Source organism: Strongylocentrotus purpuratus, unplaced genomic scaffold (assembly GCF_000002235.5).
Source record: "Strongylocentrotus purpuratus isolate Spur 01 unplaced genomic scaffold, Spur_5.0 spur5_contig_836, whole genome shotgun sequence".
In the NCBI taxonomy this organism is placed as follows: Eukaryota; Metazoa; Echinodermata; class Echinoidea; order Camarodonta; family Strongylocentrotidae; genus Strongylocentrotus; species Strongylocentrotus purpuratus.
Window position 1 is genome coordinate 478,852 of NW_022145542.1, and position 18,565 is coordinate 497,416.

Consider the following 18,565-nt stretch of genomic DNA (forward strand, 5'->3'; position numbering starts at 1 on the left):
AGCAGGCGCATGCAAGGTGCGATAGCACACGCCTGTTACTTTATTAGCACACGTGTGCCTTTTTCCAGACGGATGCTGTTTACTGCACATGCGTCTGGAATTGATCTACCAATCAGATACCTTGTTTAATATGGAGTTTAATGTGTGTGTACGGTGAGTGCATGCAGCGCAGACAAACAAAAATGTGCCGGGCACATGGTGATCGACGCACGTGGTACTCTTACCGTTCTTAAAAGTATTGACTTTGATTTCTATGTCAGAAAAGAAGTATACATTGTACTTCCATTGAGGTTGGAACTTTCTGATGCAAAGAATATTATGCCAAATTATAAACGAGGTACCGAACTGCTATATGAACGTTTATCCTCCACCTAGTATTGGAGTTTGTAAATACTATAAAGCTATAGTCTAGGGTTGATAAAGAAAAAGGTTAGTCTAATATCATGAATGGTAGTTTCCAGATTTACAATCTATCATTCAGAACCTACTCTAATTGCAAATTAGGTGATATACTATGCAACAGTGCCATTGTGATAATGTGTATGAGCCAGTGTGATAAATAGTGTTGGAACAACAGAGTATATCTCTCCCCCTCTTCCATCTCTCCCTTATCTCTCTTGGGTCACTCTGCACAGAGGTCAACCTCACTCGTGGTATTTTTTTTTTTTTTTTTAACAATTTTGTTTTATTTCTCCAGATGTGTAACACAAACCATGACATACAATTGAATAAAATAAACGTGTTCAATATTGATGCTTTTACATAAACATAATTAAACACAAACTTATTTGCAGTATAATATAACTTAACAACAAAGTAAACGTATAAGTACCTAAACATAATATGTCAATTGTAAATGTTATTTACTTATATATTACAAAAAAAAACAAATCTGGAGATAATTTTACTGAAACAATCCTGCCCCCTCCCTGCCCCCTACATCACACAGACATACTCACCCTCTATCACACAAACATACTCACCCACTCACACACATACTCACCCACCCACCCACCCACCCCCCCCCACACACACACACACACAGTACTCACTCAGTGGATGTCTGCCAACATTCTCAACTTAAGAAAAATATACTAAATAAGTTATCCAGGCCGCAAAATCGAGTTACGCTTTTAACAAGCTCACGGTGGAGAAGAAAGCAAATCTTAATTAATCTTAAGCTGCTCCCACTTTAAAAAATGTGATCCTAGCTTTCCCATTTTAATTGCTATTTTCTTTTCCTCATCCCTATACTTAAAAATGCTTTTTTTCATCTTTTCTAAAGTTAGTACTCGCCCCCCCGATCTTGACATAAATGTAACATACTTCACCATGAAAATGATAGTATTACACATTTTTATTCTATATGAACTACCTACCAACCCAACAAATATATCTCGCCATTCTAAATCTTTAATTTCATCTTACTCAAAAAGTTGTATTAAAGCCTGCCATAACCTTTGAACGCTCCCACAAGATAAAAATAAATGTTTGTATGTTTCTATTTCCTGCTTACAAAACGAACATAAATTATCACCAACAAAACCAAATCTATGAAGATGCTCATTAGTGTATATGGCTCCATGCAATAATTTAAATTGAAATTCACGTTGTTTTCTAATGAGTATAGTAATTCTTGGTCTCACAAATATTTCTTTTAATTCTTTATCTATAAAATCATAGTCATTTTGCCGATCCCTTACCTGCAAATCATACGTTCGCTGCAGTGCTTTGATGAAATAATCATAGATTGTTCTTGAACCCACATCCACAAACTGTATTTTTTTACTAGAAATATGGAAATAAGTATTAAAGCTTATCAAATCAACCTCGAGGAATTCTATTAGCCCTGAATCATCCTTCCATAACCTGGGTATCGCATCATAAATATCAATAATCATAAGCAAATTATTACCTTTCATACCGAGGTTCATAAAATATTTAACAGGCTTAACATGACCTTTCTCAACCAAATGATTCAGTTGAACAATCCCTCTTTCAAACAAGTATCTATCAAATATACTTTTTCCATTTATACATATATTCTGATTATTAAAAATAATTGGATTAATATAACCCTCCAAATATCTTAAATTACTTGTCTCTTGCCATGCTTGCAACATTTCCATATAGTATGGTGGAATATCTAAAACGAGTTTAATCTTGTTTAAATCATAATCACATAAAAAAATAAATCTACCACCCACAAACTGTAAGCAATGATCAAAAAACAATTTCCATCCCAAACTTTTCTCTCCATATAAAAGACGTTTTATCCACATTATGCGCTGTATTTTAACGGACATTTCAAAATTAATCATTCTTAATCCTCCAAAGTCATAATCCTGATACATTATTGCCCGTTTAATTCTATCTTTCCCCCTCCATATGAATTCAAATGAAATTTTTGCAACTTCTTTATATACCCAATGAGGGACAATAACGAGAGATGAAATATAATTTAATTTTGAAAGCGCATAAGTTTTTAGCAAATGTATTTTACCCATAATAGTTAAATCTCTTTGTTTCCACCATACAAGCAATTTTTTTATTTTACTTAGAATTTCTTTATAATTCAAATCATCTTTTAAACTTCGATCTAATGAATAACTAACCCCTAAAATATGTATTTCCTTAACCAAATTTCCAAATAAAGGCCCATCAGGTTTGTTCTCATCCTCACCCATCCACATAAAATGTGTCTTTGTTTTATTCACTTTAAGACCACTAATTTTTTCAAATGATTCAAAAATATATTGCAACCTTCTAACCGAATCAATATCCTTCAAAAATATTGTCATATCATCTGCATATAACACTTGCCTAATTTCAGATTTTCCAAATGTAATCCCTTTAATACCGTTGTCCCTCCTTACTGCATGCGCCAAAATTTCGATGGCAACCAAAAACAAATATGGCGATAATGGATCCCCTTGCCTTACTCCCCTTTCTATTTCAAAATACCCCGTGGAGTGACCACCGTTCATAACACAACTACTTATCCCTTTATACAATAATTTTACCCAAGAGCAAAATGAATCTCCAAAACCAAACAATTTCAATATTTGAAATAAATATCTATGAGATACAGAGTCGAAAGCTTTCTCAAAATCCACTGCACACAAAAACCCTTTCCCTTGTTCCCCATAATGCATAGAATAAAATAACATGTCATCTATCAATCGTACAGCTTCCCCAATATTTCTATCTTTTATATATCCAACTTGATCATGATGAATTATTTCATTTAAAACCTCTTTCATTCTTTTTGCTAGAACTTTAGATACAATTTTATAATCTACATTCAAAAGCGTGATGGGTCGATAATTTTTTATATGGAGAGTATCTTTCGCTTCCTTCTCAATTAAGGTAATTACCCCTTGTTTTTGAGATGCCGTTAATTCCCCCCTTTCGTATGTTTCATTCAATACTTCTACTAACAAATCACCCAAAGCTGGCCAAAAAGTATAATAAAATTCAACTGTTAACCCATCATTTCCCGGGGTTTTATTCAATTTCATTTCTTTTAAAACTTTCAAGCATTCATCTTTAGTTAATTTACCTTCACAGATTTCCTTATTGTCTTCATTTAACTTTGAAATATCATTGAAAAAGAAAGGGTCGTTTTGATTTATATCAGCCCTTAAAGAATATAAATCTTTATAAAATAGTTTAATTTCCTTTAAAATTTCCTCCTTATCTCTAGTAGTTTCCCCATTTTCTTTGTACACCTCCCTAATTACACTTTTCCTTTTATTCGATTTTAACAACTGTTCAAAATATTGCGTATTGTTTTCTCCATCTTCAAACCAAGGTGCTCTTGATCTTATTTTAATGCCCTGTCGAGAAAAATCATACAATTTATTTAGTTTATCCCTTTTCTCCTCAATACAATCAACAATATATTTAGTGGGTCCCACTACCAGTTCGCCTTCTAAATCCTTGATTTGTTTCTCTAACAGTTCTATTTCAACCCTCCTTGCTTTTGCCTTTTTCCGCGAGTATGTTATAATAAATTCTCTCATTTTCATCTTTAAAAAATCCCAAAATACTAATTTATTCAAAATCTGTAATGACCATTCAGCTTTTAATTCCTGTATTTCCTTATTCATCTCTTCAACAAAATCTTTATCCATACATAAACTACTGTTAAATTTCCAATATGATTTCCCAAAAACAAACTTATCAACAAGATCATTAAATTCTAGCCTAACGCCAGAATGATCTGGCGTAATAGATGTCAAAATCTCACACGTACCCACCAATTTTTCAACACTACAAGGTATAAACCAATAATCTAAACGGCTTTGCACCACCGGCCAATTTTGTCGAAAAGTAAATTGCTTTACATTCGGATTTTTTTTCCTCCATATATCTTCTAAATCGTATTTATTTAAAAATTCCTTAATCAAATCAATAACCCGAGATTTCACCGGTGTTTTTGACCCCACATAATCTAATTTTCCATCCAATATACTATTGAAATCACCTCCTAATAAAACTAAATAGTCCCGATCACACTGATCAAAAATACTTTCATCTAACTTCTTCAAAAATTCAATTTGTAAAGTTTCTTTATCTCTCGTTGGAAAATAAACATTAACCAATAGCATTTTAACCCTTTGTATTTCACCTTTAAAAATAATGTATCTCCCCTCTTCATCTACTTTAATTTTTTTTTCTTCAAAATCTAAATGATTAGAAAATAAAATAAGAACCCCTCTACTATGGTTTGACCCATGACTAAAAAACATTGGCCCTCCCCAATCTTGTTTCCACCGCTCTTCTATCTCTACTGTACTATATGTTTCTTGTAAGAAAATTATACTATTCTTTTTAGTTTTGCACCATTCAAAAATATTCACTCTTTTTAACCTATCTCTTATTCCTCTAACATTTAATGTCATGAAAGATAATTTCACTGCCATGTTATTTTATGTGTAATTGTATCCAAAACCTTACATCGATAAACTCCAAAGAAACTTCCACACAATCTATTTCCACCGTGAGCAAATGTATAGAAAAAACTATCTGCAGCCAAACATATATGCATACTTATCGTCGAATAATATAAAAAAATGCAAGCAGAATCCACCCCGTACCACACAACCCAACGCATTCATACACACAAGCATATTCACTACACACACAACACCCCCACACAAAACAACCAAAATCTGCTCTTCGGTGTACGTAAACATCCGAGAGCAAGAGCCTCCCCCTTTCCCTGTCAATTTAACTAGACCAATGACAGAATAAACCAATGAACATTTCTTCTTGCACAAGTCGATGAGAAATACGTTGTATTGTTATATAACCGTAATCTAATTAAACAAAACAAAAAAAAAATACAAAGAGCTTTTATCCCTTAACAAATGCCTTGAATTGTATTACGGAACCCGCTCGTCATAACTAAGTTAAATGATTTTCCTAAAATGCATTACAGTGAATTGACCGGCCCGCGTACCTAATTACAATACGCACCTTCTAATTAAAAATAAAAACACGATCCCAATAAACCAAATTCCCCCAAACGACACCAGTTCGGCAACCTAATAAACTGTTCGTGCAAACCGAACCCATCATGCTATCATTTACCAAGTTCTATAATTTGCATAATAAGCCTCACCCATGAATGAATAGGCTCACACACCTGATCGTTTTGTATGCACTCCGTAAAAAAAACTCCTAAAGGGCGTTCCCGACAACTCGAAAGAACACCAAACGTCAGCCCGACATAATGATAGGCAAGCATGCATACCGGATCCCAACACGTTACTCCCTCTCAAAACATCACACCAACACCTGGCTTTAAAACAAAATAGTTTTGGCTGGGTGAACAGATCGGACCATTATCCAGATACTCGAATTGTTTTCACTTTACAGAAAAAGTTTTAAATATGTATCAGTCATTTACTAAGATATGTGAATTTACATAGAATGCGTTATCGAAATAAAGCTCATTGTAATATTTAAAAAAAGCCGTCGTTACCCAGATACTATGGCATTGTATAAAGGCGTTGGAATATACATCGTGAAAGAAAGCGGACGTTCAAAAGAGTTTATGGAAAGTACCTTGCAATAAAGCTCATTGTAATACCAAGAGCCGTGTTACCCAGATATTATGTTTTGCATAAATAGGCGTTACCACAAAGTACTTGAATATCGTGAAAGAGAACAAATCCCCAACAGACCAGCAAGGTTTATGGAAAGTACCTTGCAATAAAGCTCATTGTAATACCAAGAGCCGTGTTACCCAAATATTACGTTTTGCATATATAGGCGTTACAACAAAGTACTTAAATATTGTGAAAGAGAACAGATCCCCAACAGACCAGCAAGGTTTATGGAAAGTACCTTGCAATAAAGCTCATTGTAATACCAAGAGCCGTGTTACCCAGATATTATGTTTTGCATAAATAGGCGTTACAACAAAGTACTTAAAAATCGTGAAAGAGAACAGATCCCCAACAGACCATCAATACATTTACCCCTCTATCTGAATTTACATAGATTTGCGTTATAAAATAATGAAATAGTCAATATACTGTTTAAGCATGTTTTGAGGGAAATGTTTCTTCTCACTTCACGCATGCATGCTTAGGGTTGTAATACAAATCCTGCTACAATTCTTTTTGTTTTCTTTTTTTTAAATACCAAGTTATATAATTTGCATATCATGCGTCACAAAATGATAAACAAATGATGAAACACTACTGCCAATTCGAAATAGCACCAGGGAATGTATCCGGACCGGTCCCCAAGCATTTTAGCCCCCTTAATAAACAACACCACCTGGCACCATTGAAATATTTTGGAAACCTCACTCCTACACATACTTAACCCCTTTATTCCACAAGTGGCAAAGCTTAGAAAAGGGAACTGAAACCAACAGCCCTTGGCGCGACAATCTTATTAAAATATTATTATTGCTTTGGTTAGAACAATTAATGAACAACCTCTAGCAAAAAAAAAAAAAAAAAAAAAAAAATTGCCTGCAAAATCCCCCTTTTTTCTCAATGTTGTCACTTCATCTCCGATATTCAACATTTAAGGCATTATGGAGACGAAGTTGCACACAAATCAAACCTCGCCTTCCACATACCCAACAACGATGAGAAACCCGAGGCTTCGCTTTATATTTCATATACACTGAAGAAAGAAAGAAAAAAAAAATGTGTGTGATATTAACTCTTGGTAAACGTACGATAATCTTCTCAAGTTTTGTATCATTTTTTTTAAACTAAAGAAACGAACAGAATATGTATATATGTATTGTAAGATTTAGAAAGTTTTCTGTCATGACGTCGGTTCAGATTAACCATAATTTCATTTGGTCGTAAGAGGGCGTTTGTAGTTCGCCAGCCTAAAAGTCACGAAATTTGAAATGTTTTGTGGACAGTGATTCCATCAGTAATCCCCGACAATCGAGACAAGCCCAATGTTGTAAGTACTATAAAGCTGTTATTTGTATAAATCAATCTTTAATTGTTTGTATGAGGCCAAAAATGGCACAAGATATAAATCTAGTTTTCTGTAATTTTAAGATGAAAAGTACGTTAAAATGTTGTCTGTGCATGTAGCACCACATATAGACAAACGTAGGATAACGTGTGTGAATGCACAATTTGTGCATATATCAGTTTGTGTTGAGGATAATCTAGATTTGTGTGTAATGAGTGATGATAATTGACATGAAACAAGAGTATGAATTGTTTTCCTTGGTTATAAAGAATGTCAAGGGTGTAGAAGCAAATAGGAATTTAGTTCAGGAACCAAGTAAAGAGTGTAAGATAGAGGCAGGAAATAAGGCTGGTCGAGGGTTTATTTGTGTATGACGTTAACCTACAAGATAGAGAGGTATGATTTGTAAGGGTTATATTTGTAAACAAAGGTAGAATTTGAGACAGTTCATTAGAATAAGATAAATGAGGCAGTTATACAGTTTGTGTTTGCACAAGTGAGCTTTACTCACATAGTTTATTCTTGAAGGTTTTCTTTACTCAGTTATGCATATTAAGGTCATTTATGGCAAGCTAGTTGTGCGATACAATAGATGTTTGTTTATTCATGTGAATTTGTACACATGCTTATGATTGCTTGTTTGTTTTATTGATATTACAGATGAACTGCATTTTATGCACGTATCTCAACTTGGATGTCGTCGTCCTTTCTTTAAGCCTACTGTTGGGGTCACTTCAGCAGAATTTAACGTCACACAAAGTTCATAACAGCTTTAGCATTCGTCACCATGAGTCAAGTAGGTGTTGATGATGTCAATCCAGAGGATTCTGCAAGTCAGGTTGGGAAGAGTTCCACCACGTCATCTGGACTTAGGACCAGGGCCAAGAGGGCTGCAATAGCAGCAGAATTAGCAGTTCTTCAGGAAGAACAAGAGATAGAACTTGAAGAAATACGCCTTAAGCAAAGGAAGGCTAAGTTACTCTTACGTGCCAAGCTCAGCGCAGCAGAGGCAGAAGAAGACGTGTATGAGCAACACAGGAGTGGCAGTAAGGTGTCGAGTATAGGGAATAGGAGTTCCAGTCAGCAGAATGTCAAGCAGGTGCATGAAAGTGCAGAGCATGCTACGGAACATCATCATCATGTCAGCAATCATGATGTCAAGGAACCTGCGCTCCTACAAGAGACTATTCCTTTTCCAGCTCAGCAAATGGCTTCATCTCCCATTTCAGGTCAAGCTTATCAACCACGAGACGACCGAGAATTTTATCTGCAGACCCAAGTTCAGCAACAACGATGGTTGGAAGCTATCAGTCTGGCTAATGTAGAGATGATGAAGTTTGATGGGAGTCCTTTGCACTTCCATGAATTTATGATGTCGTTCGACAACTTAATTGGTCGATCTTCACTCGATAGTGGGACAAAACTTATGAAGTTATATCATTGCTGTGAAGGAGAAGTTAAGGGCATCATACAGTGCTGTATGGTCATGGAACCACTGTATGGGTACCAACGAGCCAGAGAGCTGTTGGTGGAACGCTTTGGCAGCAAGTACAAGATAGGAGAAGCCTGGATCAAACGTATAACCACTGGTCCAATCTGCCATGCGAATGACCGGAAGGGGCTGCAGAAGTTTGCAGATGAGTTGAAGATCAGCATGGAAACTCTTCGAGCAATGGATCTACTGCAGGAAATTAGTAGCCAGAGAGAGTTGCTGAAGGTGGCTGAGAGACTTCCATATTACCTTAAAGGTAGATGGTTAAAGTTGGTGAGAGACATCAGACAGCAGGAGCGTTCTCCCGATATCTCGGACATGGCAAGGTTTGTCTCCAACGCTGCTGAGGAAGCCAATGATCCTGTCTTTGGAGATCTGACAGCAACAACAAAAAGAGTTGAAACTTCAAACCCAGCTTTCAACAAGAAGAGTACAAGAAGTAACTACATGTACGCTACAGAGGTAACAGAAGTAGCAGTCAACCTGAAGTGCCTGAAGTGTAGGCAAGAACATTCCTTGTTTGGGTGCGACAGTTTTAAATCCATGGCACCCGAGATGAGATTTCAGTTTGCTCAGGACAACAGACTATGTTTCAACTGCCTGCAATCTGGCCACACCAGTAGGTTTTGCAGATTGAATAGAAGATGCTCAGTACAAGGATGCCAGAGAAAACACACAAAATTTCTCCATTTTGCACAGGATGCATCTTCATCTGCAGGAAGGATGACAGCGACACAGGCTCCAGTTGAAACCCAGAACAACGAAGTCCATCAAGTCCAGAATGGGTTCGTTAAGAAGTGTGTCACAGGGGCCGGAAGGTGTGTGCTTCCCATTGTTCCAGTGAGGGTTAGAGCTCAAGGAGAGAATGTATTTGTGAATACATATGCACTGTTGGATTCTGGTTCAACCAGTACATTTTGTACAGCCACTTTGGCCAGAGAACTCAATGCTACTGGAAGGAAGCAAAGTTTAAGCCTGACAACACTGGAGAAGCGTAATAGCCCCATAGAGACCTCAGTGATTAGTCTGATTGCAGACACGGGACCAGATACAGACACTGTGAAGCTACCCTGTGTGTATACCAGAGACGCCATTAATATCAGAGACACACACATTGCCAATGTGGATGACATTTCAGGATATCATCACTTAGAAGGAATCAACCTCCCGATCATTGAACGACATGAAGTTGGACTGTTGATAGGGCAGGATTCACCTGAAGCCTTGATACCTATCGAGGTGAGACGAGGACAGCATGGCCCTTATGCTGTTAGGACCAAATTGGGTTGGTCAGTGAGTGGACCTGTAGGTTCCAGTTCAGATGGTGTACCCAAAGCTACATCTAGCTTCATTGACAGTAATGATAGACTGGAGGAACAAGTCAGCCAATTCTGGAAGATCGAAGCTACAGATGTGCTTAAGAAAGACAAGGCAATGTCAGTCAATGACAAGAAGGTAATGGAAATATGGGAGAGGGACATCCAGCGGGAAGGTGCACATTTCCAACTACCGGTGCCCTTCAGAAGGAGACCACCTAACTTGCCTGATAACAAGTGGAGTGCAGAACAGCGTTTGAAATCGTTGGCAAGGAGATTGCAAAGAGATCAAGCAATGTATGTGAAATACAAACAGGGCATAGAGGATCTCCTCAGGAAAGGCTATGCAGAGGAAGTTAGTGAGGAGACTAGGCAACCCAAGGACACCCCTGTTTGGTATTTGCCCCACCATCCAGTCTTGAATCCCCAAAAACCAGACAAGATGCGAATCGTGTTCGATTGTGCGGCCAAGCACCAAGGGGTATCTTTGAATGATGCAGTGTTACAGGGGCCGGACCTTATCAACAATTTGATGGGAGTTTTGCTTAGATTCCGCCAGCAACCAGTAGCACTCATGTCAGATATAGAGGCAATGTTCCACCAAGTGAGGGTACCTCCAGAAGATCGAAACGTGTTGAGATTCTTGTGGTGGAAGGACGGAGACTTCAACAAGGAACCGCTGGTCTACCGGATGTGCGTCCACCTCTTCGGAGGTACGTGGAGCCCAAGTGTGTGCAGCCATGCACTTCGTCAGACAGCAAGAAACGGTGATGGTAATGGTAAAGTGGAAGCATCTAAGGCCATTCTCGAGAACTTCTATGTGGACGACTGCCTGGTGTCAGTTGAGAATGAAGGAACAGTGGTGAAACTTGCTGCGGACTTGATGGTCTTGCTCAGTGAAGGAGGCTTCAGATTAACCAAATGGGTCAGTAACAACCCATTTGTCCTGCAATCCATACCAGAAGAAGAGAGAGCTAAAGATGTGAGGGGTCTGGATCTCAATCATGATGCTCTTCCAGTCGAGAGAGCACTTGGAATCAGCTGGGATGTAGAAACTGATTGTTTGCTGTACAAATTTAGACCCAAGGACAAACCCCAAACCAGGAGGGGTATCTTGAGTGTTGTATCTTCCATCTACGACCCTCTCGGTTACGCCAGTCCTTTCATCCTAAAGGCTAAGATGATCTTGCAGGAACTAACCAGACTTAAACTTGCATGGGATGAGGAGATTCCAAGCAAGGAAATAGAGAGATGGAATGAATGGTTACAGGAACTACCCAAGATGACTGAATTCCAGGTCAACAGATGCATCAAACCACACGACTTTGGCAAGGTAGCAGAGTATAAGCTACATCACTTTGCAGATGCTTCAGAGAAAGCCTATGGAGTCGTTTCCTACCTGCGGATGAAGGATGTTGAGGGTCAGGTGCACTGCAGCATACTATTTGCAAGGTCACGTCTTGCACCCCTGAAGAGGATGACAATCCCACGGCTTGAACTGATGGCGGCTACACTCTCTGTCACTATAGACAGTATGATACAACGGGAACTGGATCTGCCGCTCCAAGAGTCAGTGTTTTGGACTGACAGTTCAATAGTACTTCATTATGTGAAGAATGAGGATAAACGTTTCCATACGTTTGTAGCAAACAGAATTACAACCATTCATGAGGGATCTGAACCAAGGCAGTGGCGACATGTTAACACTGATGTCAATCCAGCCGATGATGCCTCGCGTGGACTGACAGCTGAGGAATTGACTGGACGATGGAAAGAAGGGCCAAAATTTTTGTGGTCAGAAGAATGCGATTGGCCTAAAAGCTTGACAGTGAATGAGTCTAGCTTAGAGCATGACCCAGAGGTAAAGCAAGACAAGACTGGAGTGTTTGCTGCAGCCGAATCTGAAGTCAAGGCGACAGATAGACTCCTTGAAAGTTACTCGTCCTGGTTCCGGCTGAAGAAAGGTATTGCATGGATCCTGAAGGTCAAGGAGTGCTTGAGAAGAAAGGCACGCAAAGATATGAATTTACTGGATATGAAGCAGCCAGTAACAGTTGATGAGATGACTGTAGCTGAAGAAGCAATTGTCAGATACGTTCAGCAACAGACCTATGCTGAGGAGTACAGAGTCTTACAGCAAAATAAGACTACACAACGGTCGCCCACTCGAATAGCAAAATCCAGCCCACTATCTAAATTGAGCGTGAAACTCACAGACGAAGGATTGATATGTGTTGGAGGAAGACTACACAATGCACCACTAGAAGAGCAGACAAAACACCCAGTGATTTTGCCTTCCAAGCATCATGTAGTACAGCTTTTGGTGAGACATTACCACATTATGTGTGGTCACTCAGGGAAGGAGTATGTGCTATCCCTACTCAGACAACGATTTTGGATAATCAGAGGGAGGTTAGCAGTTCGTCATGTACTACACAAGTGTTTCACATGTAAACGTCAACGTGCAAAACCAGTGGAACAGAAGATGGCAGATTTGCCGGCAGATAGAGTGGTACCAGAAAAACCTCCATTCAGTAACGTGGGAGTTGACTGCTTTGGCCCATACATGGTGAGACAAGGAAGGAGCTCTGTGAAGAGATATGGATGTATATTCACTTGTCTGGTTATAAGAGCAATACACATAGAGGTACTGCATTCATTGGAGACGGATTCATTTCTGAATGCCCTTCAGAGATTTATTTCACGCAGAGGACAACCAGAGATTATCAGATCCGACAATGGTACAAATTTCATAGGTGCTGAACGTGAACTGAGGGAGGGATTGAAACGATGGAACCAGGAGAAGATCCACGATAATCTCCTTCAACAAGGAATTGATTGGAAATTCAATCCACCGAGAGCATCCCATATGGGTGGATCATGGGAAAGACAAATCAGAACTACGAGAAAGGTCTTGAATGCAGTCATGAAGCAGCAGGTTCTGAATGATGAGGGCTTAACGACTCTTATGTGTCTAGTAGAGGCAATTATCAATGGGCGTCCACTCACCATAACATCTGATGACGCAAGGGATGCAGAGCCTCTCACACCAAATCATCTGCTGCTCCTGAGGTCAAAAAATGCTCTACCACCTGATGTGTTCCAGAAACATGATCTGTATGGACGTCGACGCTGGCGGCAGATTCAATACCTGGCAGACTTATTTTGGCGCAGGTGGGTGAAGGAATACCTACCTTCCTTACAACAGCGGCAGAAGTGGCTGAAAGAGACGAGAAATCTGGAGGAAGGTGACATCGTGCTGATTATCGACAATCTGCCGAGGAACAAGTGGTTGACGGGAAGAGTAATCGAAACCTATCCTGGGAAGGACAAGCTCGTCCGATCGGTGAAGCTGAAACATAGCACCGGTATCCTAGTCAGGCCTGTGCAGAAACTATGTCTTTTGGAAGAAGCAGATAGCGTATTGGTGAACCACAGCGACTAATTGGAGCATTCATTTCTTATGTGAGATAATTATATTGATGCACGGTGAATTAAACGTGCGAGGTGAGAGCCTAGCGCCGCCTCTTGTGAATTTTTGTGTCGCAATTTTCCTGATCCGTGACGAGCGTAAGATCCTGATCATCATGTTTCAGTTTTGGAAGAAGCAAAGAGCGTAAATAGGTGAACCGTGGAGAGCGATCTCAATTTAAATGGATCCACAGCGAAGAACGACTAAATTGGAGCATTAGTTTCTTATGTGAGATAATTATATTTGATGCACGATGAATTAAACGTGCGAGGTGAGAGCCTAGCGCCGCCTCTTGTGAATTTTTTATGTCGCGATTATCCTGATCCGTGACAAGCGAAAGATCCTGATCATCATATTCAAGTTAGACTGACGTCGACGCAAGACAGAACTCGTTTACAGCAACAAACTTGTTTAAGCGCAAGAAATTGATAAAAACAGTCCTCAGACTTTATACAAGACTATTTGCGGTAACATTGTGCCCTTGAGGTAAATCGGGCACGTTATATTTGAGGACAGTGGACTCTACTCTTGAAGAGTAATAAACATTTCAGCCTTGTTATAGACTATGTCATATTATGTTTATTAGTCAATACTTGAAGAAAGACTATAATGGACTTCAGAATACATGTATTCATTTCAGTATTGAACTGAGACTATTGCTGAAAGATTTTTTTGTTCGAACGATATTCATACGTAATTTCTTACATGTTTTTTCCTAAGAGCAGGAGTTAAATATTTGACCACTACAAATGAGAATCATTTGTCATGATAACATGTTATTTGGTCAATGCATGAGCATACAAATATGTAGTGTCTAGTTCAAGTTGAAACTTTAAAGAACCGAATTGTGTTGATATTTGATGCATAGACCCAAAAGAGGATATTTGATATGAAGGGGATAGTTGAACTAAAGTTTTGTATACCGGAAGTAAATTGACAATTTACTCAAGATTGCGAATGATGAGAAAGTTTAATCACAGAAGCACCATTTTCTGAATTTGAAAATCATTTTTTGTGTGTAACCCTGTTGTACTTAGTGGTGGGCTACTGAATTTTGCTTGAAAACTCACAAAAAGGGGGGTTTAGTTTCCAGAATCGAGTACTGAAATACACAGTTCTGAGTAGTTAGCAGCTCTAGTGCATAGAGGTACATGTAGAATCATTATGTTTGAGCTGATATATTTCGTATTTTCCTTTGGTAATTCACTAGATAACTCAAAGTGTGTAAGGAATGTCAAGGACTTTAACAATCCTTGTTATTGTTATTTGCTACAGAGTGTCAACAATTGTGTTGAGATTTATTTAATGTGTACTCTATTAAGGCAACTGATCGTTTTGCCCAATGTTACTTTAATTGACCTGTCGGTATACATTTTTAGACGACAAGTGTTTGTTGTGTATAGGCTATAAATTCACCCTAAAGGCATTTACTGTAATGTACTACATTGTGTAAATGAAAATTTCATTAATTAATGGAATGTGCTATGCAGAGTTGAGTGTAAATTCTGAATGTTTAGTTGTGTTTTATTAACAGAAAAGTTAGACAATTTGAATGGAAGTTGAAGTTATTTGGATAAATGCTTTGCTGTGGCTACGCATTTAAGGGGCCGGGATGTAAGATTTAGAAAGTTTTCTGTCATGACGTCGGTTCAGATTAACCATAATTTCATTTGGTCGTAAGAGGGCGTTTGTAGTTCGCCAGCCTAAAAGTCACGAAATTTGAAATGTTTTGTGGACAGTGATTCCATCAGTAATCCCCGACAATCGAGACAAGCCCAATGTTGTAAGTACTATAAAGCTGTTATTTGTATAAATCAATCTTTAATTGTTTGTATGAGGCCAAAAATGGCACAAGATATAAATCTAGTTTTCTGTAATTTTAAGATGAAAAGTACGTTAAAATGTTGTCTGTGCATGTAGCACCACATATAGACAAACGTAGGATAACGTGTGTGAATGCACAATTTGTGCATATATCAGTTTGTGTTGAGGATAATCTAGATTTGTGTGTAATGAGTGATGATAATTGACATGAAACAAGAGTATGAATTGTTTTCCTTGGTTATAAAGAATGTCAAGGGTGTAGAAGCAAATAGGAATTTAGTTCAGGAACCAAGTAAAGAGTGTAAGATAGAGGCAGGAAATAAGGCTGGTCGAGGGTTTATTTGTGTATGACGTTAACCTACAAGATAGAGAGGTATGATTTGTAAGGGTTATATTTGTAAACAAAGGTAGAATTTGAGACAGTTCATTAGAATAAGATAAATGAGGCAGTTATACAGTTTGTGTTTGCACAAGTGAGCTTTACTCACATAGTTTATTCTTGAAGGTTTTCTTTACTCAGTTATGCATATTAAGGTCATTTATGGCAAGCTAGTTGTGCGATACAATAGATGTTTGTTTATTCATGTGAATTTGTACACATGCTTATGATTGCTTGTTTGTTTTATTGATATTACAGATGAACTGCATTTTATGCACGTATCTCAACTTGGATGTCGTCGTCCTTTCTTTAAGCCTACTGTTGGGGTCACTTCAGCAGAATTTAACGTCACATGTATATACATCCTTTTCTTCCTCTTTTTGAACAATAATTAAGGGAACACACACACACACACACACACACTCTCTCTTTCTCTCCCTTTCTTCCCCAATATTCTCGTCCATGTTGTGTTGTTGAGCAACACTCTCCATTGGGCAAGGACAGGGGGATTAGTGATAGGAGGCATGTTTGCTTAAGAGCTCAGATTAGAAGTTGGAAACAATGTGAAGAGTTTGCATTTGCTTGGCACAAGGGATTGTCTGACCATTATTTGTTGGTAGTTATCAATCGAATAAACCTGCTCATAATTATCTCATAGGCCTAATTGTATTTAAGGGTTGATGTTTGGATGTTGATTGGCTTATAATACAACATGTATTGCTCTATATTGCATAAGTGGAAGTTATCACATTTCTTAGAGACAATCAATATTCTTTAGGCTATATTTCTTGTCTTGTATATAGTTTATGATTATTCCTTTATATTTCTATGTTATATGTCATATGAGTAGTCGAAGCATAGTAATAGTGCAATATTTATAGGTGAATCACATGCAGATTGCAGTATTGATTGATAAGCTCTTTTTCCTTAAACGATATTTACACCTGAGATTATGTATGTGTTGTGTGCTGGAGGAATACAACATATTTCTATGTTATTATTATTTATAAATCTGAGAGGATAATAGATTAGCGCGTTTAGATGAGATTGCCTAGGTACAATGAAGGTCTAATTTAGACTGGTTAGGGTATAACGAATCACCATCAGGGGCGTCTCCAAGAGGGGAGGGGGTGGGGGTGCGACACCCCCCAACTGAAAGGAAAGAAAGGAAAATAAAGGAAATCAAAGAGAAGAAAAAAAGAGAAAAAAAGAAAAAGAGGGAGGAGAGGAAAGAAAAGAAAAGAAAAAAAAAGAAAAAAAGAAAAAAGAAGAAAAAAGAAAAGAAACGGGGGATGAAAGAGAGGAGAAAGAGGGGAGGTAAGAGCCTGATAGAGGAGGAGTGGGAGTAAAAGAGAGAAGGGGGTTGTTGGGTGGAGTCGTCTCGTCAAGGGAGCAAGAGAGACACGGGTAAATGTTGCTGTGTCGGGTCAGATGTGTCGGTATTCTTGCTCGATCCTCGTGTACTATATCAATGCAGAAGTTTGAAGTCAGTGAGATGTATATTTTCGGTCGGCCGACAAGTTTTTTTCCCTACGAACTGTGACTTTTTATCCGCTGTGACGACTTCGAGAGTGACTACAACTACTATACTTGTATTTTCTCGAAATTTCACTTTCCTATAATATCAGCTAAAGAAATCAGAGGTTTGAAATTTTCGAGGAAACTGAATTCAAACAAGGTTTAAGAGTCAACAACGGTACGACGAATCGTACCGTCTTCCTTTCTCTATATTGTGATGAAACGCCAAAAATTCCGCCCTTCGCGCGGAAGGGGAAAACTTCATTTAGACGAGTCGAGAACGGTACAACGAATCGTCTTCTTTCTCTAATAATTTAAGGAAACGTCAAAGCTTCCGCGCTTCGCGCGAGAGGGAGAAACTGAATTCAGATGAATAGGGCTTAATAAGAGTCAAAAACGGTACGACGAATCATCTTCTTTTCTCTATATTGTGATGGAACGCCAAAAAATCCGCCCTTCGCGCGGAAGGGGAAAACTTCATTCAGGTAAAGATTAAGAGTCGAGAACAGTACACCGAATCGTCAGCTTTTTCTCATAACTTAATGAAACGTCAAAGCTTCCGCGCTTCGCGCGGAAGGAAACCGAATTCAGACAAGGATTAAGAGTCGGGCACGGTTCATTAACTAATCGTCTACTTTCTCTAATAATTTAATGAAACGCCAAATCTTCAGAGCTTCGCGCGGGAGGAGAAGAACTTCATTCAGATAAGGATTAAGAGTCGAGAACAGTCCACCGAATCGTCTGCTTTTTCTCATCATTTAATGAAACGTCAAAGCTTCCGCGCTTTGCGCGGGAGGGGGAGAAACTGAATCAGACAAGGATTAACAGTCGAGAACGGTACAACAAATCGTCTTCTTTTCCTAATAATTTAAGGAAACGTCTAAGCTTCCGCGCTTCGCGCGGGAGGCCCATCACCACACCCCCGCGCTCTTTGAGTGATTCGCTTGCTCACTCACCACCCCTTCCTAAAATAAGATCCTAGCTCCGTGTCTGCCTTAAAATATATAGCTATGAATGCTGACTAAGTTGACGAAATAATTCGTATATTTGTGTCGTCGTGGAAATTGACCATTTGCACATACGCAAGTACTATAGATTGA

General features: G+C 38.5%; 1 protein-coding gene and 2 long non-coding RNA genes across 3 annotated transcripts; 2 read left to right on the forward strand and 1 right to left on the reverse strand.

Annotated features, from left to right (window-relative positions):
- Positions 1 to 5,274: 5,274 nt before the first annotated feature.
- On the reverse strand, positions 5,275 to 6,430 carry LOC115924014. Its single transcript, XR_004064130.1, has 2 exons — positions 6,358 to 6,430; positions 5,275 to 6,075 (listed from the first exon to the last, which is right to left on the reverse strand). It is a non-coding gene; the product is annotated as an uncharacterized LOC115924014 (long non-coding RNA).
- Positions 6,025 to 7,165, forward strand: LOC115924015. Its single transcript, XR_004064131.1, has 2 exons — positions 6,025 to 6,060; positions 6,343 to 7,165. It is a non-coding gene; the product is annotated as an uncharacterized LOC115924015 (long non-coding RNA).
- Positions 7,166 to 7,274: 109 nt separating this feature from the next.
- LOC100892288 lies at positions 7,275 to 16,234 on the forward strand. The gene is made up of 2 exons (XM_030985551.1): positions 7,275 to 7,446; positions 8,125 to 16,234. The coding sequence occupies exon 2, from the start codon at positions 8,252 to 8,254 to the stop codon at positions 13,715 to 13,717; it is 5,466 nt and encodes a 1,821-aa protein (XP_030841411.1). The 5' UTR covers positions 7,275 to 7,446; positions 8,125 to 8,251; the 3' UTR covers positions 13,718 to 16,234.
- The last annotated feature ends 2,331 nt before the right edge of the window (positions 16,235 to 18,565 follow it).